Genomic DNA, 23,818 nt, shown 5'->3' with positions numbered 1-23,818 from the left:
ACGTAGACATTTATCTCACATCGAATATATTCATAAATTTTAATTATTTCAATATATTAATTTCTGTAATATATATGACACACAAATTATAAATAAATATTGGTGTACAAACGTGCATCGCCCCAATTTGCAGCATTTTGAATGCGGCATATTTCTCTTGAATGTTTCATATGTATTCTGTTGTCGTAATTATATATAATTATATAAGAAAATATAAACCACCTGAAAAGAGAAGACTCTTTCTCCCTCCTTCTGTTCATGTGGGTGTGACTGCATATCATCTATTTTAAACATATTTTATATCATAATTATAATAAAAGCCGCGACCACGTCAATAAGTGGGTCAGTTAAAATCGTTCCTTCGAGAGGTGCGTCTCGCGAAGAGAAGCGGCATGGCTTGCGAAAAAGAGATCTGAATTTGCCAACATGACGGATCCAATATGACTCGCACTTATAATTGTACTCTCGTCACGCACTGCATCCTTGCGAAATGCGCACACCTGTTTATGCAGTTCGGCAGGATGCGGATAAAGAACGGAGGTTGAGAGTTTCTTTCAACCTACAATTTCGTGCGCCAGTGCGCACATAGAACATCCAGTTATACAGTCAAGTTACTTGTTCATGAATGACGAACTTTTCTTTCGAGAAAGGGATTTTTGACGATATGTGAATGCATCACCCGAACTTGTATATGTAATTCGCGCGAAATAAACCTTGAAAGAGGTACGTACACGCGTGATGATCTCAGAACGTTTGTTGTGTGACTCACTTTCTTGTCACATCGAAGACTTTATTTTCTACGTTAGCTCAGTTAATAAAAAAATTTCTTTTCTTTTCTTTTAACATACGCAAACGTAATATGCTTAAATCTTTCTGCGTAAAGAAGGATATCGAACTTGTGATGTGTGTGTGTGTGTGTGTGTGTGTGTGTGTTATTAAACTATTTAAATAATAATTAAATAATAATTAATTAAATTAGAAGCGACGTATCGAAGGGGAAATGTTTTTCACTAAAAGAAACTGCTCGATTTTCAACCATCTCGTAAGCATTCAAAGATATTCATGTTAACTGAACATGCATTCTTATGCATTCGTACCTTTTCCTTTTTAACACTTGAAAAATATTGTATACATATAGTATAATATGTGTTAACCCTTGTACATACATTTTTTTCTGTCTGTGAAATGAATATTTATGCCAAATATTCATTTCTTGTAGATCTTTTTTTTTTAGAGATATTCAGCTTCTTAGGAATACATGGCTGAATATAGTATTGTATATTTGTAATTTATTAATGGATAATATTTTTTAGTTTATTTCTAATCTGTGACAAGCTCGGCAAAAAGTTTTGCCTGCAGCGTATGATTTGGAATACCTATTATGACGGTATGTTGCAAATATATGCATGCGGTGGGCGGTTGTGTCGTGAGGTGAGTGAGAGGAATACGCGGAGTAGCGAGACTAGCGAGGCGACCAGCAGTCTTACGATCAACAGATCGTGTCGCGTCTGGCTGCCCATTCTAAGAACCAAGAACCTGAATAACCAATGTACTCATGAATGTGTGTGTTTGTGTGTGTGTGTTTTATATTGATACTTACTCCCTATTGATTCTTTATATAGGAAGAGATTGAAAATTACCATAATTTATTTGCGAAAAATTTTAACCTTTTTCTCTCTTTCTTTCTTTCGCAAATGCGTTTAGCGGAATCATGTGAACCATGAAACGGGTGGAGCACAATCGCACACGCTGCACAACGACATTCCTCGATTCATGTGATAATAGAAATGATAATGACACTGCGCTGTTATATTTAGTAATAGATAGATTTAGCAACTGAAACAGAAATATTATTCACACGCTTTAAGAACATGATATATTTCGGCCGAAATGACACCGATAGGCACCGATCTGTCAGCCTGTTTATCAAGATGATGTTATCGAAGCAAGATTTAACGAGTGATAAGCATTGCTTTTGAGAAACAAATCCGTAATCATATCGAAAGAAACATATCTGAAATAACTTAGCTCGTCAACCGACCTGACCTGAATAAAAAAATTTACGGCGAACGCTATGTAATGCACCAGTTGAGTCGCAAAAAAAGAGATATTTTACAATTTGGTGACACACATAAAATACCCGGCAAACAGCGATCGAAATAAACAATAATTTAATTTATGCAAATAGGCGTGGTTATAGGCGATGCGATTCCATAGTGCGTTTAGACTGGTTTAGACACACATTTTCTGTCCTCAAAGGTAAAAAGTCAATAAGAAAAGTTTACTAAACGTAATAAAACATTAAGTAAATTATTGCATCTTATTACTTAACGACTTTGTTGATTGTTCAATCTGTGACCTGTGATACGAGCTTCGTATCACCTCGTATCACGTACTTTGTGCATGTTGCGAAAAACGCATTTATGTATCTAGAAATTACATTTAAGGCGGGTCTACATAAGACAACACTGTTATTTAAATTAATATTTGTGTCCATGTTCGTCAAATCCACGTGCAAACGTTAAAGTGTATAAACGAGACGACAGATAAGATTGAAAATCTATTGAGATTATATGCGTATTATTTGCGTGTTATTTGAGAATAGAAAAAAGAGAGAGCTGAAAGAATGATGTATGAAAATATAAGAATAATGTTAACGCAATTATATGTAAAGAATTTTCGTGTCGCGGAATGTAGGTATATACTGATAATTATATGAGCAAGATATCAATGCTGCAGGCGTATCACAATTTTCGAGTATGAAAAAGAGCGCTGCTAAGCGATAAGCGCGAGCATTTTTTCTCTTCGTTTATTTGATCCATGAAGCACGCACGAAATCTCATATATTCCCATTATTTAATATGCCTTATCAGCGATGGCGTCACAACGATGAACCATATCATTTCATAGAAACAACCAGGTAAATCCTAATTCGATCACATCTTGCGTCGAGATGAAAAATGAAAGATAATCTAACAAGCAGATAATCTCTAGTTTTAGATGTTGGTAATATTTTCTTATTTTATTAATTCTACTAAACTAAATTTCTATTCTTGCATACTTTATTCTGAACTTTATTCTCATTATCTCGCGGTATAAACGCGAGGTATAAATAACGTACTATATAATTGCATTTCTTTTATGTTAATCTTAAATTTTATAGCGTTATGCAACGCTTGTGACCTACTTTGAGAAACGCTACGATATTTAGCGATATCACGATATTTCATAGCCTCCCGGTATATCGAAATCGAAGGTACCAACGCGACGCGACAGGATTTAAATACGACAGGACTGTAGGCGAGCACCTCGGTAAAGTAACTTTCTCTCACTCTTCTGGGCACCGAATAACGATTAATACACGTGACTCGTCGAAACCGAAACACGACGACCAGATAACTGCAGCCGTTCTCCATTCGGTGCATGGCCTCTTCTGTGTCTCTTACCGTTCTTATATAGTATTATCCAGTCTCTTTTTCTCTGTTTTTTTTTTTAGAATTTTATATTGTTTAAATCTAAAACTTGAAGATTTCAAAACTTGAAGATAAACGAATGCAGAAAAGCAAAAATAACACAAATTTTAAATTGCACTGGAATTGTCAATAAATGTCTCTGTTAAACGGGAAAAGGACCATGGCTTTCGTAGGTAGTAAGATTTAGTATTGTGTGTGATTCAGGTAAGCTACAAGACCTAATTTACGAGAAGACATGCAGAGAGAGAGAGAGAGAGAGAGAGCGGGGGAGGGAGAGACGAAACGTGTGGAGAACGGAAACGAAGACGGAGAAGCCGGCCGATCAGCCAACAGGTGGTCGTGGTCTCCGGTCGTTCTGCTCTGTTCCACTTTGTTGTTTTCCCACTTGGCGAACGGATTTTAATCGCCCTCGTTCTCGCTCCATCGAGGTCGGCCAGTGGATATGTCGAATCGTATTTCGCCGTCGTTTCGAGCAAAAATGGGATGAATAAATTCTCATTTGTTGTCATAGACATAGACAACATTCTCATTTGTTCGACGCGATTGTACAAATTTTCACGGACTGACGCGAGATGCATTCCTCATACAAAAAGCTCTGTCGTGTGAAATATTTGCGCGGAACCACGCGGAACTGTCGATGTCGTTGCAAAATCATCGATGTCGCATATCGTGAGAGATCGCGTTTCACCGGCGTTAGCAAAACGGATCGATCCAGTTTAAAACACTAATACACCACGCGATATCGGAAGGAAGCAATTTAACTTACTACACATGATTTAAGATGGCAATAAAATTACCATTCGTCTTCAAACTGATTGTGAGATCATCGATTAAGCACAACTGTAGATATATCAACGAGAGAAGAATATACGAATAACGCGTACAATATGTACGCGGCATTTAAAACTATAATAGTAAGAATAAAGGAAGAAAAATGTGTATGTTAGGAGGATACGTGGTACGTGGCGAAAGAAAAGTTAAATGTAAATAATCGGCAATTGTGTTGCGCAAAGGGCGAGTCGCTCTAGCTAGTCTAGCTGGATTATCGTGAGACGATCCTATCCATTAGATTGTAGTTTGTAATCGATTGGCATCTATATATATCGAGGCGAGGCGAGGCGAGGCGAGACGCGATAGTGGAAACTGGATCCTGGGTCCCTCGACGAGGACGCGTGAGGCGTGAGGCGTGAGTCAGTGAAGCTCCTCCGTCCTGAGAAAACGAGAAGCGAGGTCTCCGTGGCGCGCACCAGACTCGGTGCTCGGTGCTCGGTGCTCGGTGCGTTGACCCAGCTTACGGTAACCCAGGCGATTCTTGTTGCACCTGCCTCACGCGGAGTTACCGGTACGAGGGGTCGTGTGACTTCCTTCTTTTCTCCTCTCTTCTTTCCCGTTTCCCTGTTCGCCGCACTTTGTCCGCCGAGCTCTGCCCACCGAAGAGGGAGGAAATCAACTTTTCACGTATTTAACCACATATCTCTCTTTTTCCGTCTTGTTTCATATTCCTTGGATATCCATTTGTGACAAATACATTAACGCGTATCTCATCCACTACGGTTTTTCCCGCGCGCATTTAGCTCTTTCCGGTTTAATCGATCTTTTATCCAAAGTATTATAAATACACACAAATACTCGATATATATGTATATATATAATACTAGCGCATACGCGGTTTCCAAGTTAATCGAGCGAATATAACGTCGTTCGACAAAGCATCGTTAAAAAAGGTCACGTTCGAGAGGAGCGTGGACGCAAAATCTCTCGACCTTACTTTCTACAATAGGATGTATGTACATGTACGCGCCTTGCAATGGATTCGCGTGTAATTATTCGATTGATTTGCGTGTTCGTGATGAACGAGTATCGCCGCTTTGATACTCACGTGACAATACGTGTGTCTCGTCCTCGCCGCTAACCGACATATCAAAAGTTCTGACGATTTAGTCGCAACGAATGAGCCTATAATTGTCAAACGACCATATCGGTTTTTTTAATGGCTTGAAATGGCTGGAAATGACACGTTGATTTTGATTCGCGACGTGAGATTACATTTATTCTTATTTTTTGTACATTACGCTGGTTGGGTCTACTTGGAGAGAGAATTATCGATGAAAATTGAAATGATATGATTGTGCTCTGTTTATATAGACTTGGCGCAAATACGAGCGTTGGTCGAGTCGACGGGGATGTTGGGTGGATCTACGTGCCCATCCTGCGAAATGCCATTTGACAAGGGCAAGAAACGTCGCCTGATCGATTCCTGCGGCCACGAGCGCTGCTACTCCTGCCTGTTTCGCAGCGAGGTCTGTCCACTTTGTCTGCGTGGCTGCGATCTCAACGACGACGACGACGACGACGACGACGGGTTGGAAGAACCATCTCTTAGGGACGTTACCTCGGCACCACTGTCCACCTTCGCGCCCACGGATGGTTGGCTCGATGACTCATCGACGGTGAATTCTCTCTGTGGCAGCCCCAGGCTACGTACCAAGATCACCACGAGGGCTAATTTGCCATCGCGAGTTTTACACGTAAGCCCCCTCCTGTTGTCGCGTGGGAAAGACGAGAGATAACGCGTCTTTGCTTTGCCTTTTTTCTTCTTAAATGTATCGTTTCAACAACTTTTGTTTATGGAAGTTATCATGTTTTTATAGAGAGAAACACACTCTTTTTAATTTGTTACATTTAGGAAGAATAGGAAGCAAGTGAAAATGAATAATGCCAGAAGAGAAAAGAAATTTTTTTTTCTCGTTATTTTCTCATTTATTACATCGGTCGCATCAAGATTAAGTAATCATAATATCTTGCACAATATCTTACTTTGTTTTATTTCATTTTCAGCAGCGAGGCGCGGCAGAAAATCTCTCGTTGATAACGGTAGCTAAAAACTTGAAAAGTAAGGCCTCGCTACTTCCAGCTCCTTTTGCCTTTCAAGATCGGCAAAAACTCAAAATGACGCAAAGTACGTTGAAGCGTGCAATTCAATCTATGTCTCGCCTCAAGATGTACATTAAAAAACGTAAAATCGGTGCCCCGTAGGTTGTCCCACGCCACCAAATCAACGAAGGAGATTTTTTCTCAACCCAAAAGTGCTCAGAAGTTCCTTTGCCGTCCAGAGGTCTTCGAGACACGCGGCATCCTCGCCCGAACCGATTATAAATGACAATCCTTCCGCCTTATCAGGTACAAACTTTCTCTCTTAAATCAACTGGTAGGTTCGCGCTGCTCTTCTCTCGAAGAGAAAATTTCGCGTTTCCGATTCAAATCACGTCAAGTATCTTGATAACGCCAAAACGTGCACATACATATACAGTTTGGATGACTTCGTCTTTGGAAGGAAAAACAAGATGGCCCGGTGTTGTCTTGGGAAAAATCAAGTCTCTGTGGAGCAGTAGTCAAGGCACGGCTAACGACGGGCTGAATCAGCTCATCGGCTCGTCGAATAAAGTTGCAGGCAGGAGGAGTTTTTCAAATTCGACGTTGTGTATCGCTATTGAAACACGTTTGAAATGCTTGGAGTTTGCGAATGGATGTAGAATTGTAGAGGAATAAAAGCTGTCACGCGCGCAAGCGTGAGCACGCGCCTTTCGGCGCAGAGCCGTCGCTATGTGCCAAAAATTATTTCTTTCTGGTAACACCTTTTGTAGTGTCTCTTTTTAGAAGCATGACCCGCAATTTGTAATTATCCTTTATTATAATTACCTCATTATTTGTTATTTTATTATTATATCGTTGCTTTTGTCAAAATCATGCCGAGTCGTGTGTACCTCTATCCTTTTATCAAAGCAAATGATTATAATATTTTTTGTAAATACTCTCGCATTTTCTATTGGCATTGCTAGTTTTCAAATTAAATCGGACTTTGGCATTGTCTATTCAAAGTAGTCAAAACTCTTCCACTTTAATATTTATACTAAAGAATAGAGAATGGAAAATCTCTGAATAGATTCAAATCAACAAGATATATAATATTTTTTATATGTCAATGAATGTGCAAAATATTTTTAAGTATAATACGTTTTATATTTTTATCATTAGTAATTAATATCACGTATGCCTGGATTTAGCGTTTGATTTCTCACATTTTGCAGAGCGCTGAATATGTAGCGTCAGAATACGATACGCTTAGACGAACGGAATAAAAATTAAAATAAAAATTAATCAACGTAAGAAAATCTTTACACAAGAGTCTGATTGCAACATTACAACTTTCGATTGTAGTTGCTTTAACTTGAAATTTTTAACGATAACAGCCGCCTAAGCGTATTTTATAATTAGTAGTGTGATTTTATGTTTTGCTCGTCAATTTTTGGATACAGCACGAAGCACTTGCTATCTTGATCGGCACTGTCTGGATTTGTCAACTAGATATCAGTTATTTTATATTCATGCATACCATCTCATGCATTAATACTTCTCCTTTCCGCAGACGATGAGGGTGGTTGCGTGAAACCGCTGTCTTCGAAAACCAGGAAATCATCACAGTCGGATCTGTACATGAGACTGGGCCTACTATTGGGATCCAATCGAGCAAACGCGAGCGTGGAATCAAGCGCGTATCCCTCACAAACTCCGATACAAGGTCACGACAGCTCCGCGGCCTCCTTCAGCAGCCTGACCAGCTTCGAGACGCAGACATTGGCATCAACGAATACGAGCCCAGTGTCAACGTTGACGGGCACGTCGAGCGAAGCGGAGGCCGCGGCAGCGCTGCGATGTTCTGTCAAGCCGAAAGCCAAGGCTAAAGCGAAAACTAAATTTAGAGACTGTGACAGCGCTGGTAGCCTAGCATCCATTTCCACATCATTGTCCGCGTCGACGTCAATGTCCATGTCTATGTCCGTGTCAGTATCAGGCCTTTCGAACGGTAGCTCCAGCCCACTCGCACCCAGAAGACATTCCGTCAACGCCGCAGAAGCGGGTCAAACCGACGAGTTCGGCCAGTTGAAGAACAGACGATCCTGCGCCCGGAGATCGGCGAGAGTCAGTAACGTTAAAGGTCCCATGGACGCGAAACGTAATGTCCAACATTCTGTTCTTTATGTTCGAAACGAAATATATAATAACATATTCGAATACAATAATAATACAATAATACAATAAAGATCCATATATGTGTTTATTTCAGTACGTTTTGCTCAGCGTCATACGACACAGTTAAACCTGAAGCCATTATTCTTCGAGGTGCCGTTACTAGAGGAAGATCCACTTTTCGCAGGACGACAGTGGTTGTTACATGAATTAGAATCAGTCATCAATGGCTCCAGTCCCGGCATTTTGATTTCCGGATCGTCAGGCACGGGGAAAACTGCACTCGTTTTACAGCTAGTGGAACATAGTTGTTTCGGAAGACGGAGAGAGCAGCCAAGATCGGCGAAAGAGAGCGAGGAATGCGACGAGAGAGAGAAACAGAATACCAACGCGACTCTGCAAGCCAATATTCGACATACCAATGAAAAGGTACGCTCGCCAGCGTTTATCTCAATGCTATATTTTCTAACGGTTTGGAGAGAAGGTGCATCAGTTATATCGAATTACAGGTTCGCGAATTAGCGTCACACGTTGTGGCTTATCACTTTTGCCAAGCCGACAATAACAGTACCTGCCTAGTCCCAGATCTAATTCACTCGCTAGCGGCACAACTGTGTCAGGCTCCTCAATTGATCTCATATAGAGAATACCTCTTGTCCGAGTCCCATCTTCAAGGCTCGTTGTCGCAAAGGGAATGTACCGTTGATCCAGATCTCGCGCTCTCGAGAGGTATTATCGAACCACTTTTGACTCTGAAGAAAGCCAATAGACTGCCAACTTCGAATATGGTAGGTAAACGAAATGAGCATTAACACGTTATCGTAGCTTAATTGTGTAGCTACAATTGTTTTTTCATCGGTGAACGATACGCTCGATATAAGTGTCGGTTATTATGTCGTTCCAGATAATATTGATCGACGCCGTTTGCGAAGCAGAGTATCACAGGCCAGACAGAGGCGATACTATAGCTTCTTTCTTAACGAGGCATGCACCTAACATTCCTAGTTGGTTAAAGATCGTTTGCACGGTCAGAACGCAATTGTTGGATTGCGCGAAGCAACTACCATATACGAGGATCTCGTTGGACAAAACTACGAACGATGCGATCGGTAACAGTATCGCAAAGGATTTATCCGATTATGTCGGTTATAGATTAGCGCAAAGTCCTTCCATCCAATCGAATGTAACTGCGTCGGTAAACGGCAAGGCAGAATCATCGTGTAGCGCGAATCAGACAAGATTCTCTTCACATTTGCTCACTCTAGCCAGAGGTAGTTTTCTCTTCGCTAAGCTGACGCTTGACCTTATCGAGAGCGGGCATTTAGTCGCTAAATCTGCGAGTTACAAGGTACATGATATATTTTTCAATCTCTATTTTAACTAACTTTTATGCTATAATCGTAATTATACAAGCCGCTGTTGCTTTGGCGATATAAGATACATAATTATAAGGTAACATAAAGAGATATCGACGAAAATGTGGAATTTAACGAACGTTATTTCATCTCCTAGGTATTACCGGTTTCTCTCGCGCAGATCTTTCAGTTACATTTTAACTTGAGATTTCCTACGGCAGCATCCTTCGACAAAGTACAACCTCTTCTGGCTGTTTGTCTGGCAGCTCTATATCCACTAACTCTACCTGAAATTTTTTATTCCATCAATTCTCTAAATATAGATCATTTTATTTCATGGGATGATTTTTTACAGAGATTTAAGGCAAGTATATTAAACACAATTTGATATATAGTAATACGACTATTCTTAATAACGGATTATCTTTAAACGGATACATATTGAACAATTATCTCACTCTTTCCTTTTCTTTCTCTCTGTCTCTGTCTTTCTGCCGAATACGGTGCGAATACAATGTAAGTCGTAGTAATTTAATGACGAAAATATAGAAAATATTCCAATTAGACATAACGAAAGTAATTAAAACGAATAAAAGAATAATTATTTCATCATGTGACCTAGTATTATATAAATATCCTCACATATTCACTTGTATGATTACTTGTCAATGTATGTATAATTTGACAATTAGTTACATCGTCAGCCTGTGCACAATGCTACATAAACGTTATATCAACTCTTGTAATATACATTCGCCGATTTAATATAATGACATCCTTTTTTTCTTATCAGATGCTCTCTGGCTTTCTTGTGAAACGCTTAGACAATACGTACATGTTCTTTCACCCATCGTTCAGGGAATGGCTGATGAGAAGAGATGAGGGAGAATCAACAAAATTCCTATGCGACTACAGACTCGGTCATGCGGCGATAGCATTCAGACTGTCTCGCCTTCAAGCGCCGTTGGATGGTGACAAAGCTTTAGAACTGGGTCACCATGTGCTAAAGGCACACGTTTACAGAGGCGTAGCTCCATGCTGGCCTTCGCGCGATTTACAAGTATGTAAATCGTTATTTACAATCAACACGAAATAGTAATCAAGCGTAATGTAGTAAAAGCGTAGCTTATTCGATTCTCCTTCATTCATCCTTAGGCAATTTGGCTGACTTTATCGACCGAATGCATCTCCTCGGCATTGTGCACGCTTCGAAACATTTATAGCCCAAATGTGAAGGTATCGCGGTTGCTCCTGCTGGCGGGTGCATCACCGAATCACATTACCGAATATTTGGGTAACGCACCTGTTCTATGCATGTACGCGCACGAAGGTTCCGTCGAGATGGTGTCTCTTCTTCTTGAGTTTGGCGCCGACGTCGAACTGACCAACAGTCAAGGCTGTACTGCGCTATCACTGGCGGCTGCCCGGGGACATTGTGACGTTGTCAGAAGGTAAAATTGCACCTCTCTCTCTCTCTCTCTCTCCCCCTCTCTCACTTTCTTAAACGATGCAATTGTTTATTGTTATGTATACTTGACATACTTGATTACAGATTGGCCGCCGCTGGTGCTTCATTGGGACACGTAGACATGGCCGGCCAATGTCCTTTGGTGCACGCGGCAAGACATGGAAAACTATCAGTTGTTGGGTATCTTCTTGCTTGCGACTGGGTCGTACCAACCAGTGAAAATAAAGCAGAAAACAGCGCTTTCGAAATAGGCAGAGAAGAAGCCGCCCAACAAGCCGTTGTCGCGGCTGCGTCGCAGGGTCACGAAGCGGTTGTAGAGTATCTTTTGGACATGGCAGAGGTGATTGTAGATCGTCCCGATACATTGATTGGCGAGACCGCCCTAACGATCTCCGCTGCAAACGGTTTGACTGCGACGGTTTCCGCGCTTTTAACTCGCGGTGCCAATCCTATAGCTGTGAACACGAAAGGCCTTTCTCCTCTCATGCTCGCCGCCAGGGAGGGACATTGGGGTACTGTCGAACGACTTTTGCAAGGTTTGTTTTTCTCTTTTCAACTTGAGATTGTCATCAAATTGTATGCTATGTATTCGATTGTTAGTTGCTGAATTATTTCGCAGGAGATTTATCCATCAGCATGAATACAGTATCGGACGAAATTATATCGCTTCTGGAGCAACGCGATCTAGCTGGTCGTACTGCTTTAATGTTGGCCGCTTCTGAAGGTCACATTAATCTACTTGAGCTGTTTCTCGATAAAGGATCGATTCTAGAAACGAAAGACAAGGAGGGACTCACCGCTCTCAGTTGGGCTTGCGTTAGGGGACGCGTAACCGCCGTACAAATGTTGCTCGATCGCGGCTCTGATGTCAATACGAATGACAATTCTGGTAGAACTCCTTTGGATTTGGCCGCATTCCAGGTAGACATTTCTCTCGTACGCACAACCCATGTCCTTTGCCGTGTGTATCACTTTCGCGATCTGATATTTACAAAAAAATATATATATATATATATATGTATATACAGGGTAATCCAAAGCTAGTACAACTGTTACTCGAAAAGGGAGCCGCGGTGGAACATGTTGATCTTCATGGCATGCGACCTCTGGATCGAGCTATCGGATGTCGCAATATACCAGTGGTTCAATGCTTCTTGCGTCGTGGTGCTAAACTAGGTCCTGCTACATGGGCTATGGCAGCAGGAAAACCAGACGTTTTGATAATCCTATTAAATAAGCTTTTGGAAGATGGTAATGTTTTATATCGAAAGAACAGATTGAAAGAAGCGTCGCATCGATACGCGTACGCTCTTAGAAAATTCCCAGTTTCGCCAGAAGAAGATTGCCAAGGACAAGAGCAAAGTCATATGATGCTACAGCTTCAAACTTTTACGCAACTTCATTTGAACTTTCTTCTAAATCTGAGCAGATGCAAGCGCAAGATGAACGTTAGTAATTTAATTTTTTCGATGTTGCGTAGACTTAAATGTGCACAATAACCAATTTACGCTGCTTTTACGTCGATAATATAAAACATGATTCTTTGACAGGAATGTACCGAAGCTATTGAACTTGCTGATGAGGCTCTTAGCATCCGGCCTGTTTCTTACGAAGCATTCTATGCTAGAGCTAAAGCGCGCGTGGACTTAGGCATGTTCGAAGACGCTCTATCGGACGTTCAAGAAGCTCTTCAAAACGCACCAGCTCACAACAGACAAGATCGTAGAGTGCTCGCAACTTTGAAAGATGAGATTTTCTGTCGGATCGATGGTGCTGGGACCAATAAAGAACACGACGATTACATCGCTAGATCTCGCCTTCGGGCATCAGTGGATACTCTTACTGAATTGTAATGACATTTGCTTAAAACACTGGAAGAAAATTATACCGATTCGAATTTAAGCGTAGTAATAATAATAATAATTTACAACAAAATTATATATTTATAAATTCATGACACGATTCAAGGCCGAATTTAAGAAACGGCCAAACACACTTTACTCAAGCTTGAACCCTTCTGAAGACTTAACCAGAGATTTCGTACTCTATGTTTATGCTTATTAAATAGCAGCAATATAAAACTACATCGTAAAATCAAGATGCTATATCGCTAATATAAAAAAGAGATGAGAAATTGAGAATACAATTATTGAATAATTCGTACGGAATTGTATTAAATATTTTGCAATGTTTTGATACATGCACGTGTGTGTTTGGGTGTATGTGAAACGATTTTTTTATACATTTTATATATTCATATGTATGTATATACGTATGCATATACATATACACATACATACATGTGATCGTTTACTATTCCAGAATAGTAATTGATTTTAGATTATTCTAACTTAAACAAATTATTTAATTTTGTTTTTTATCAGTATTTTATGTTATTACAAATGTAATCGTAGCGCAATATTCATTAAATGTATTAAACGCATAATGATGAATCAAATATGTACATTTAAACATTTGAAAAATGTTTAATGTATTTGATTGATAAGGCAAAAAGAGGCAAATTTGAAATACATTTTTTCTTAACGTATATTTCACATTAGGCATTACCTTTAAGCATTTGAATATCGCAAAATTATTAGCTAAAAATGAATAATATTTCAATATTGCGAAATAAAATACTTTAAATTGTGTGTGCGTGTGTGTGTGTGTGAGTGAGAGAGAGATAAAGAGCGTTTGTACATATGTGTTCATCAAAATGTCAAATCGTGTTATCTACATTCGAAGAAAATATCAGTTAATTTACATAAAACTATAACTCATAAAATATATGATGCTCATATCTAATAAGTTTGATCAAAGAGCACATAGCTTCGTATAATGAGCGTTTATGAACGTTCCAAACGTGTAAGGACAACTATGTTAGTAAATGTTATTGACTCCGTAACAAGCAAAGGTGTCAAATAAACTAACTTTTTATTAAGATGGATCTTTTTACTTCCATATCGCTATATCATGATAAGACGATTACACAGAGTTTTAGATGTCGTTAATACAGCAATTACAGTTCAAATTATTAGTTAAACGCACACGAGCGTATAGAAAGCCCCTTTTTTCGCGATATTGTATTCATAAAAAAATAAGATCATACAAATAATATAAAATTAAAATTTTTCATCCAATACACATTGCAAAATTATCATTATCATTATTAGTTATTATATTAGTAACTATAAAATATCTTCAAAGTAGATCTTATAAATCAAAAATGATTATCGAAACAAAATGCGACCGCGATAATAATGATATAAATACAATCGAATTTTACATCGACATTTAACCGTAAGATCTAAAATATGAAATTTGGTCTGAAATAAGCCAAACGCGAATGCGCTGACTAATGATTAAAGTTACTGTAAGTACACTTCATTTGATTAGCAATAGATGTTATGTTTAATGTGCATATGCATCATTTAAAAATAATGGTGCTAACATATTTAACGCCGTACACTCCGTGTAGACGAAGTACTGTTATCAAGCGCTGTAGGAGATGTCTTTTTTCCTTTTATACATTTAATTCATATATTTAAAATACAGAAAAATATTATATATTTGACAAATACATAGTAGAAAATAATTTGTCCAATTATACGTTGAATATTTTTTTTTACCTACTTAGACGATATCAACATCTTCAATATTATCTTGCGTGATAGGTGATTTTTGCACTTATATTTATTATATCTCTTTAAAGGATAAACATATTTTTTACACAAATAACCCGATAACCAGTACAGAGAGTTGAGAATTAAACATGACTAGTTCTTCAATTGAAGAGATTTATGTTTATAGGGTGTTTCCTAAGTAGACAAATTTGAAGGAGATATTTCTTGGCTTATTTTAAGAAGAAAAGGTCCTATAAACATGTGTCCTAAACTGCTTTGTTTTAAAAATCCACGATGTCAAAGCTGTGAAAAAAGAATTTCGAAAATCTGGAAAATGTTTAAAGATATTTTATTCAAATTTGGTATGCGTACATGTGGCATTAAGAACCATTTTCTAGTACAGATAAAACATTATTAGACCCACCAGGAGCGTGCATCTTTGAAAAAAAGTTGAAAAAAAAAAAGAAAATACCCTGTATTTTGAAAACAAAAAGCAGTTTAGGACACATGTTTATAGGATCTTTTCTTCTTAAAATAAGCAAAGAAATATCCCCTTTAAGTTTGTCTACTTACTTAGAAAACACCTTGTATATACACATACAAAAGTTGTGTGCGTCATTCTACCTCAAAAATTAACGATTCAAGTTTTTGCGCAGGATTTGTAATAAAAGATATAATTCTCTTCTTCTACGTTATATAATTGTAATTATGACGAGCATGTTTTCGTAATAAAATTTATAACACAACACATCTATTTCTTTCGTTTAATCATACAAACTCCAGAAAATTGATTTTTAATCAATTATGCAAAAGAAATTATGTAACACAATACTATATATAATATCTACGTGGATTTTAAGTATAGATTGTGTGCATTTAGTTTACGCTATATAACCACTACTCCGAAAAAGACCTTATTAATAAAGTAAATGAAGATGTAAAAAAAACTACAAAGTAACAGTAGTTATTCGTATCATCTAGATTCTAGTGACAATCAATAGTTGAACAAAGAACAATGGAGATATCTGAAAACAACAATTACCGTGCAAAAGAAATAAAACGAGTTGAAAAATAAATTCTTAGGAAAAGTATATTTTTTCCAGGCCTTTTATCGGAAAACTTGTATACGGAAAATCAACATCAAGAACAAAAGTTTCATAATAAGATACCGCAAATGTATGGTTAATATTTTGCCAAAGATCCTTACTTACGATATTGCTATCTTAATATATCTCAAAGATGATAAATTTTGTGAACGTGATATTCAAGGTATCTATATCAGATCGCTGACGATACCAGACAAAGAAATTCAGGCCGCTAACAACGAGCAGCGCGCTTGACGATTTGAATGTGCATACCGCGCTTAGACACGATCTTAACAACATGACCTTAAAGATATTTATTATCGGAGCGTTCACAGACGAGTACTACTGGGCCTTATATGTATCTTTATGTTGGTAACCTTGGACGTATCCGGATGTGTCTGGTACATCCTTGCGACCTGCTATGCCTTTACCTTTTCCTGTCTCGTCGAAACGTTGTTTGTGGGAGCCAGTATATTTGCTGACATCGGTAAGCCTATCAACTGTCGACGCTGCTTTCCCAGCCTGTTGATCAAAATAAAATTATAAACAGCGTGCATGAAAAGCCGTTGCACGTTGATTCGTTGCAGTACATTGCAATGAATCACACGATAAGATATACATGACACAAATCGATCAAGTCAACGATTAAAAGGAAGGTGAAGTTATATACAAGTAGGAAATGGAAAAAGGAAAACTATACGTACGTAATTAATAAAAAGCTAACCAGTAAAGACTCGTAGTAAAATTTATTATACTTTTTAGAAAAAGAGAAAAAGAAAGAGGGAAAGAGAATAAAATATTAGATAAATAAATCTGGTACGTACTCCGCTAGCACCCGCGGTAACCCCAGGTGGTCCACAACTAGCCATCTTCTTTTTCATTTCCGCTACGTCCACTTTTTTACTTTTGGCCAATTCTTCGAGAAACGTTTTATATTGTTCAACACCAAGCTTTGTGGATCTGTTATTGATGAAAAAATAAAATATGTGAAAATAAATTTTCCAGACAGTCAAGTTTATCGAGGAAAGAGATTTCAAAATTTCTTAAGAGACATACTTGTGCTTCTTGAAGTAAATCCCTGTATCCGTGGTAGTAATTTTCTTTCCATCGATCACCTTTGCTTGCTTCATCCATTTGTCACTTTGACTTAACGTAATTAGTTTGCCATCGCTCTTTGGATCGCCAAATTTGGAGAACGCTTTAAAACTCGCTAAAAAGCTACCCGGTTCAGCGCTACCAGGACTGCTTGGCGTCGAACTCGTCGAACCGTCTTCCATCTTCAAATTTGTTACCTCGTTCGCGACCGAAGTCGTCACATCATTGAGAGTCTCGTTTTTCTCGGTGTCAGTATCACGTTTCTCCGCTTGCATCGTAAATTCCTAAAACAAAAATTTGTCATCTATTCAATCGAACGCGACAGGTGTCAGCTCAAAAGCAGCATTTATAGTTTGTATTAATTTTATTAATTATACGACGATCACAAAGTTAAAATGAGAACGTGATTTAACGTAAAATTAAAATGATTGTATTACTCGCGATATTTCACAAATGACACAGTTACTCTCTCGTTTGTCTCGTTTGCTTCTATCGCTAGAGTCTAGACAATATAATCGATGCACAATAGATCGATGCACAGTTAATCGCTGTTGCGCCAACTGTTGCGCTCTTTATTCGCATTATACATGTAAATTCTTTCTCCGGCTTACTGCTACCTGTACCTGTACTAATGTATTATTGAGCGACATTACAGTCGTAAGTCGTAATAGGAGTCACGATATTCCTCTCATCGAACGGTAGTCTTCGTGTTAGTAATATACACGAGTCCTTGCTATTCGTTGCAAAAGCTGTTTTGCTATCGATAAGATGATCGCGTATTCTACATTAAATCTGTTTGCTCTATCAATGCCAATGGCCATTTATCTAATATATTTATCTACACACAGCCATTGCAGCGGCTAATCATCCGCAATTAAAAGTCTCACGTACCTATAGTACGAGGCAATAATAAGAGCTAGGTAATAAACGGAGAGACGCGACTAGCAATACGTATTATACAATATACATTCTTAGATGCGTAATAGATACGTATACGTATTGCACAATGGATCAAGCTATCACTTATTTGTTACAGGTTGTTTTTATTTACGTACTTGTCTATATTTTACAATCTTACACATAATCTATTAGTGTTAAACGTGCAACGTATATGCTTGCTAAGTCTTAGTACACGCAGCATTTTCACTCTCACTTACTTAATCGAACTTGGAACCAAACCAAAACGATTCAAGTGTATTAAGTATATGTGCACGTAGTATATAATGCAATTTTTTGGAAATTAAATATTTGTGCAGTTTCAAATATGTAAAAGTAAAGTTTGCGAGTGCGAATGTGTGTCGATATAATATTAAATTTAATTAACGGAGGACTGCTGACGCGCGTAAAGAAGTGAAAAATGTGCGCGTAAATTAAATATACCTATGTCAAAATAAGAGTGAGAACGCGAGGCGCGAGAAACGCCACAGGCATAACGTTATTTCACGGCTATAAATAGAGATTACGAGGGTCGCGCGCGTTAACGTAATTAGCGTCATCGGTCAGTGTAATGCCGATTGAGTAATAGCCCAAACAACCTCGCGATCAGGTGTCTCCCCGTCTTTGCGACTTTGAGACGCGTCTTCCGTCTACGCCTCTACGGAACCATGCATGGCACCTGGCACTTAGTACCTACGTCTACGACGCGTCCGACACGTGCGTTATTTTCTATATTGGACGTAGGTATTTCACGTGCAAATCTCTAGCTACACATTATCTCGCGCGGGCAGCAGCCTGGCCGAGAGAATCAGAATCGACTCACCAGTCACACCAGACCTGTTAGCTATGCGGGGAGAAAACAACAGGGCGAAACAACGATGACGTCCCGTCCCGTGCCGCCCCGTCAAGTTTAGCGTTTCTAGGTCAGTGTGCGCGTAGATAGGTACATATATTACGTCCGTCGCGTCGGCGTCGGCGTCGGCGTCGGCGTCGCGGCGCACCGCGGCGGCGGAACGATGAGTCCGGATGAGTTCCGGTAGCACTGGGAACTGGGAACTGGGAACTGAGAGCTCGAGAAAGAAAAGAAGCTTCGGCGTTTCGTCTCGGTACTCCGGTAGCCGATAGTGGACTTGATCCGCGCCACGGGCGAGGCGTGACCGCACCTCTTGTAAAAACGCACAAATCCAAGAGAGCGCCAAGAGCGGACCTATTCAACGCAGATTGCGTAGAAAACTCGTGCGCGTCGCGAGTCGCGACGTGGTCAGGCGCGCATGTATTCTATCGATCTTCTCGTCCCAGGAAGCACGCAGCAGTCACCCTCCCGCATCTTTGAAATTGCGTTTCATCGTCAGATGGCTGCCTCCTCAGCCTCCTCAGCCTCCTGCCAAAACGGAGCTTGCTCCAAGACGTACTCTCCAAGAATCGTCATCGTCATTGTCATTGTTGCCCATTGTTGCCTTCAGACTTCAGACTCGCACCTCGCGCCTCACCGACAATGGGAATTGAAAACACTATATATAATATAATATATTGTTAATCCTCCACCCTCCGCGACGCACGACACACGGACACGTAAAATATTTAAAATAGATTTCTGCTTTTCATGAGACTCAAACTATTTAGCCCCTATCTCACGACGCGCAACGTCGAAAATATCAACGAATCTCTGAAGGAGACGCCTGGGGCTGTGTGGAAGATCGAAGATGATGTGATATCATGCCTTTAAATGCCTGCACGCGCCTATATAGCGTATAGCGTATCCCGTGACTTCGGAGGCTCGGGAGTCGGAAGTCGGGATGCCCTGTCATTCCCTGATGAATTTAAGTAGTACCTAGTAAAACAATTAATTATTAATGTCGGTCAAAAAACGTCAACGTACGTTCAAAACGCTTTAGCTTTAGTCTCTGCAAAGAATTCTCAACTTTTTATACAGATTTAGAGAGAATAGCAGCTTGGGCGTGTAAACACAGCAACTGTCTCGTTCGACAGTTTTTTTTTCTCTTTTTTTTCTATATATAGCCACTTCTGCGATCCATTCCGCATTCTAACTATATTATAAGGTCCGTTTGACCTTATCTCTCCTGCTAGGAAGCACGCACGACACTCGCAATCATCTATTTAATTATACATATCATTCGTTGTTGCAAAATGCTGAAATTTATTCTCGTATTTATTTATTTCACGTAAATGTATGTGTATGAGTAATCTATCGCACTGTGCAGCACATATTATTATTATTATATACCGCCGCGCATAGCAATATTGGCAATGCGCATATACCGTATGGCGTATCTTAAATCGTAACTTGGAAAATAATTCACGGTAATTCGCAATTAAAACGATATCAAAGATATATAAATCGCTCGAAGCGGGTTGACGGAATCACGGAACGTTATTCTATTTTGTGTGTAAATGGACTTTTCACATATCACGTATCTTCATCAGTTTGATAGTTTGATTAAACTGAAATCGTCACCTGAGATCTGAGACCTGGAGATCGCGGAAATAAAGTGACCATTCCCGCACTCCGCCGCGCTCGCTTTATATTTCCTTGTAAATATATGTAAAACGTTTATTATAAATTTATAACGCGATATTCCGTACTCATCTCCGTAAATCTGGCCAGAACGAGGCTGAGAGCAAGACCGAGGAAGACTAAACTCACAACTCACTAAACCGTCCTAGGTCCCAGTGGTCCCAGGTTCCAGCTATAGTCTGCAGAGTCTGCTAGCCCGTCACTCGCAATACTCGCAACCGCTACCGCGCGCGAACAATATCCCCACCTACACAAATGCACATCTTCCAAGTTCCATAGGTCGCGATACTCGCAATTTTTCATATAGTCTTCAATTTCGCATAGGGCAGAGGATATCCCCCTAAAAAAAACCATTGCTATTGCCATGGCGCATGACTTTCCGTTCAGATGACGTTTCTCTCAAAAACTCAAAAACGAGATTCTTTTTCTCGTTTTATCTATAATGCAATTTTTATGCACAAGTTGAAAGAAATTGAAATTTCCAAATTAAGTAACTGCAATGTATAGCGCGTTTACTTGGAACTGACATTTTAATTCAGTAAAAAACTGATTGACCTCTCTCTGACCTATATATATGTATGTATAATAAGGTCATGTACCATATATATTTACAAGCAACAAATTCAAATCAAAATCGAACTATATTATGTGTGAATACTGCCCTTAGAATAGAGGAAATCCATTGTAAGTATTTATACATATATTACAAGTCGTTCGTATCTCGTATATGACGCCGTTAACGTCTAACGATAATAACGATGTCGGTAAGACGTAAGACCACGGTAGCGGGTACACTTGGGTAGACTTCCCACTTCCCCCAGTAAGCGTGTATTCTGGAAATTGCTGGAAAGTGGAAATCTCGTATTTGCGTTTTTAAGGTTTTAATCAGGTGCTTTCTCTTTGTGACTTGACGGATAATTTCTCAACAATTGGCACAAATCCAACTGTAGCCTGTGGCCTGTAAGCTCTGCTAGCACCTAGCCTAACCTAGAAGAAGTAGTTTGAGAAATTTGCGCGGGTTCAACTGTTGATTGTTGAAGGCACCTACACCTGCCTACACCTAAGAGGAGTCTAACCTCGAAAACAAAAAAGTTGTACAAGATTAATAAAAAAGAAAAAAAAAAAAAAAAAAAAGAAAAAAAAACGACGATTGGTCAGTGGCATCACGTGGAATTTAGGAAAAAATGAAAATACGTAATAAATAAAATATAAAGTTTATTATTCAAATCTCTGTCTTTTTTACTTGAAATATTATTTATTACGTGAGAGAAAGAGTGTTTTGCTATTGTCATGAGTCATGAGGCATGATGCTTACGCAGACAGGTAATGATGGTCAAGAAATGCTTTCTACGATCTACGATAGCGACATTTCTGTCTATCATTGTGCAATCAATATTTTTAGGTTAGGTTAGGTTATCTAATCTAAAATAATAACCCATAATTTCATAACCAACTAAATATTATCTTTGTAGCTTTGTTTGCAATCGTCATCGGTAGTACACTAGTACTGTCTAATCAAGATATGTCGTCGTCAAGTGGACAGCAAAATGATATTAAAACCTTATCTACGGCATGTAACAAGTTTACGATTCTGTTGTACAAGGTATGTAGTCACTTATATATTTTTTTATATTTTATAAAGCACTTTTTTCTAACTTATTATTTCCACTTTATTATATAGAGTTTGTCAACCAACATTGACAGCAACATTGTAATATCTCCCTTGAGCTTGCATATTATATTATCTTTACTTTCTAACGGTGCTGGAGGGCTTACATTGAACGAACTGAAATCTGCTCTTCACCATGACGATACGGCTTCTTTGAACGATGAATTTAAGTTTCTGGCTCTCTTGTTGAATGTAAGATTAAGAAGAAACGTGACATCTAATTTTTCTCCGAAAGTTACATATATGTATCTCACGTGTATTGTAGAATATGGAAAACATCGACGTGCGTATAGCGAATAAAATATACGTTCAAGATGGATTTGACTTAATGGCAGAATTTTTAGCGATATGCACAAATATATTTCAATCTTCAATTTCAAGATTGAACTTCAAAGATAATGAACTTGCTGCAAAAACTATGAATTCATGGGTTCAAAAAGCCACAAATAATAAGATATCTGATATAATTTCTTCTGGTACGTTACTTGTATAAATGCTTAGTAGTTCGATGCAACGTATCACTAATCGTAAAATATTTTTAGTGATTAACGTATGTTGAACAGATGATATCGATCAAGATACAAGGATTATGTTAATAAATGCTATTTACTTTAAGAGTAAATGGCTACATCCGTTTGACCAAGTTTATACAGTAAAACGCAAATTTCATGTTTCTAAAACAGAAACGAATCTTGTTCCGACAATGTATAAGAGCTCAAAGTACGCTTATGGAGATATACCAACTTGGCATACATCATTTATCGAAATTCCATACTTGGTAAGTGATTACCTCTATAAGGAAGAAACTTTCTTTCAAAAATAAAATTTATTTGACGAACACGTTTGCAGAATCAAGACATTGTAATGATAATATTATTACCGGATAGAGAGATAGAGTTGCAGGTTTTAGAAAATAATTTTAACTGGGAAGTGTTGGCAGATGCACCTAGATCTACCGACGAGGTTGCATTATATCTGCCTAAATTCAAGTTTGAAATTACCATAGATTTGAAAGATGCTTTGCGTAAGGTAAACACGTAGCGAAATTCATTTTAAACGGGACATGGCTGAGACATGGAGAAATGTAGATAACGTTCATAAACTGAAACTCATACTTGTAGATCGGCTTAAATACGATGTTTGAAGATAATGCGGATTTTACACGTCTCTCGAACATTCCTTTAAAAGTAAGCCATGCGTTACAAAAAATTTTCATAGAGATTAACGAAGAAGGTTCGGAAGCTGCTGCCGCGACAGGTACGTTGTCCATCTGTGTGAATGATGAAAAAGATTTGATGAATTTTATAAGCGTTAGAATAAACAACTATTTTCGCGGCAGTTGTGGGAATGAGACTGAAAAGGATGGCAATTTTACCGATGGAGTTCGTGGTGGATCGTCCGTTTTTGTTCGCGATTGAACATAAACCAAGCAGAGTACCACTATTTCTGGGAAGTGTGAGAAACATAGAGTTTGTTCATGAAAAAGATGAATTATAAATTCTGCTATATTTTTATATTTGTGCGAATTACTTTATCACATTATGCGCAAA

The 23,818-nt window shown here is 38.7% G+C and overlaps 3 protein-coding genes across 21 annotated transcripts in view; 2 read left to right on the top strand and 1 right to left on the bottom strand.

The window, feature by feature from the left end:
- The window catches only part of LOC112467735 (protein TANC2), a 31,885-nt gene extending 18,143 nt beyond the window's left edge, over positions 1–13,742 (top strand). For 4 of the 8 annotated variants that reach the window (XM_025036491.1, XM_025036490.1, XM_025036496.1 and 1 more), the window contains 15 exons: positions 5,619–6,001; positions 6,312–6,432; positions 6,510–6,653; positions 6,784–6,924; positions 7,900–8,487; positions 8,599–8,930; positions 9,011–9,289; positions 9,406–9,849; positions 10,014–10,220; positions 10,650–10,916; positions 11,012–11,307; positions 11,409–11,860; positions 11,944–12,245; positions 12,353–12,772; positions 12,875–13,177. In XM_025036491.1, coding sequence (XP_024892259.1) covers positions 5,619–6,001; positions 6,312–6,432; positions 6,510–6,653; positions 6,784–6,924; positions 7,900–8,487; positions 8,599–8,930; positions 9,011–9,289; positions 9,406–9,849; positions 10,014–10,220; positions 10,650–10,916; positions 11,012–11,307; positions 11,409–11,860; positions 11,944–12,245; positions 12,353–12,772; positions 12,875–13,177 — 4,679 coding nt within the window. Of the gene's footprint in view, positions 1–5,618; positions 6,002–6,311; positions 6,433–6,509; positions 6,654–6,783; positions 6,925–7,899; positions 8,488–8,598; positions 8,931–9,010; positions 9,290–9,405; positions 9,850–10,013; positions 10,221–10,649; positions 10,917–11,011; positions 11,308–11,408; positions 11,861–11,943; positions 12,246–12,352; positions 12,773–12,874 lie in introns of all 8 variants that reach the window. The other 4 variants (XM_025036492.1, XM_025036494.1, XM_025036493.1 and 1 more) reach the window with 4 other exon arrangements.
- A 499-nt stretch (positions 13,743–14,241) lies between these two features.
- LOC112467746 (TPPP family protein CG45057) lies at positions 14,242–22,452 on the bottom strand. Of its 8 annotated transcripts, none has more exons than XM_025036518.1 (4): positions 20,540–20,646; positions 17,089–17,411; positions 16,857–16,992; positions 14,242–16,554 (listed from the first exon to the last, which is right to left on the bottom strand). In XM_025036518.1, the coding sequence occupies exons 1-4, from the start codon at positions 20,579–20,581 to the stop codon at positions 16,375–16,377; spliced, it is 681 nt and encodes a 226-aa protein (XP_024892286.1). In that variant the 5' UTR covers positions 20,582–20,646; the 3' UTR covers positions 14,242–16,374. The 8 variants fall into 8 exon arrangements, with proteins under 8 accessions (XP_024892286.1, XP_024892292.1, XP_024892293.1 ...); XM_025036524.1 differs by lacking the exon at positions 20,540–20,646 and adding an exon at positions 22,376–22,452 and having other exon boundaries at positions 16,375–16,554; XM_025036525.1 differs by lacking the exon at positions 20,540–20,646 and adding an exon at positions 20,736–20,828 and having other exon boundaries at positions 16,375–16,554.
- LOC112467743 (antichymotrypsin-2-like) lies at positions 18,902–23,782 on the top strand. Of its 5 annotated transcripts, none has more exons than XM_025036515.1 (8): positions 18,902–18,986; positions 22,072–22,202; positions 22,281–22,460; positions 22,534–22,744; positions 22,832–23,046; positions 23,118–23,297; positions 23,390–23,525; positions 23,608–23,782. In XM_025036515.1, the coding sequence occupies exons 2-8, from the start codon at positions 22,122–22,124 to the stop codon at positions 23,763–23,765; spliced, it is 1,161 nt and encodes a 386-aa protein (XP_024892283.1). In that variant the 5' UTR covers positions 18,902–18,986; positions 22,072–22,121; the 3' UTR covers positions 23,766–23,782. The 5 variants fall into 5 exon arrangements, with proteins under 5 accessions (XP_024892283.1, XP_024892284.1, XP_024892280.1 ...); XM_025036516.1 differs by lacking the exon at positions 18,902–18,986 and adding an exon at positions 19,029–19,897; XM_025036512.1 differs by lacking the exon at positions 18,902–18,986 and adding an exon at positions 20,743–21,283.
- The last annotated feature ends 36 nt before the right edge of the window (positions 23,783–23,818 follow it).

The sequence above is a fragment of the Temnothorax curvispinosus genome, unplaced genomic scaffold (genome assembly GCF_003070985.1).
Source record: "Temnothorax curvispinosus isolate PA1 unplaced genomic scaffold, ASM307098v1 QBEX01017793.1, whole genome shotgun sequence".
Classification (NCBI taxonomy): Eukaryota; Metazoa; Arthropoda; class Insecta; order Hymenoptera; family Formicidae; genus Temnothorax; species Temnothorax curvispinosus.
This window is presented reverse-complemented; position numbering and strand designations above follow the sequence as displayed.

What these genes read in the sequence shown, in the direction of transcription:
- LOC112467746 (XM_025036518.1), bottom strand. Translation starts at nt 20,581, where the DNA reads ATGGTCACTTTATTTCCGCGATCTCCAGGTCTCAGATCTCAG. An exon ending in CTCCAGGTCTCAGATCTCAG is followed by an intron (nt 17,412 to 20,539) that starts GTGACGATTTCA and finishes TTTTTGTTTTAG; the next exon opens with GAATTTACGATGCAAGCGGA. An exon ending in TTACCGCGGGTGCTAGCGGA is followed by an intron (nt 16,555 to 16,856) that starts GTACGTACCAGA and finishes TTTGATCAACAG; the next exon opens with GCTGGGAAAGCAGCGTCGAC.
- LOC112467743 (XM_025036512.1), top strand. Translation starts at nt 21,178, where the DNA reads ATGTATAATAAGGTCATGTACCATATATATTTACAAGCAACAAATTCA. An exon ending in TTCTGGCTCTCTTGTTGAAT is followed by an intron (nt 22,461 to 22,533) that starts GTAAGATTAAGA and finishes CGTGTATTGTAG; the next exon opens with AATATGGAAAACATCGACGT. An exon ending in GGAAGCTGCTGCCGCGACAG is followed by an intron (nt 23,526 to 23,607) that starts GTACGTTGTCCA and finishes TTTTCGCGGCAG; the next exon opens with TTGTGGGAATGAGACTGAAA.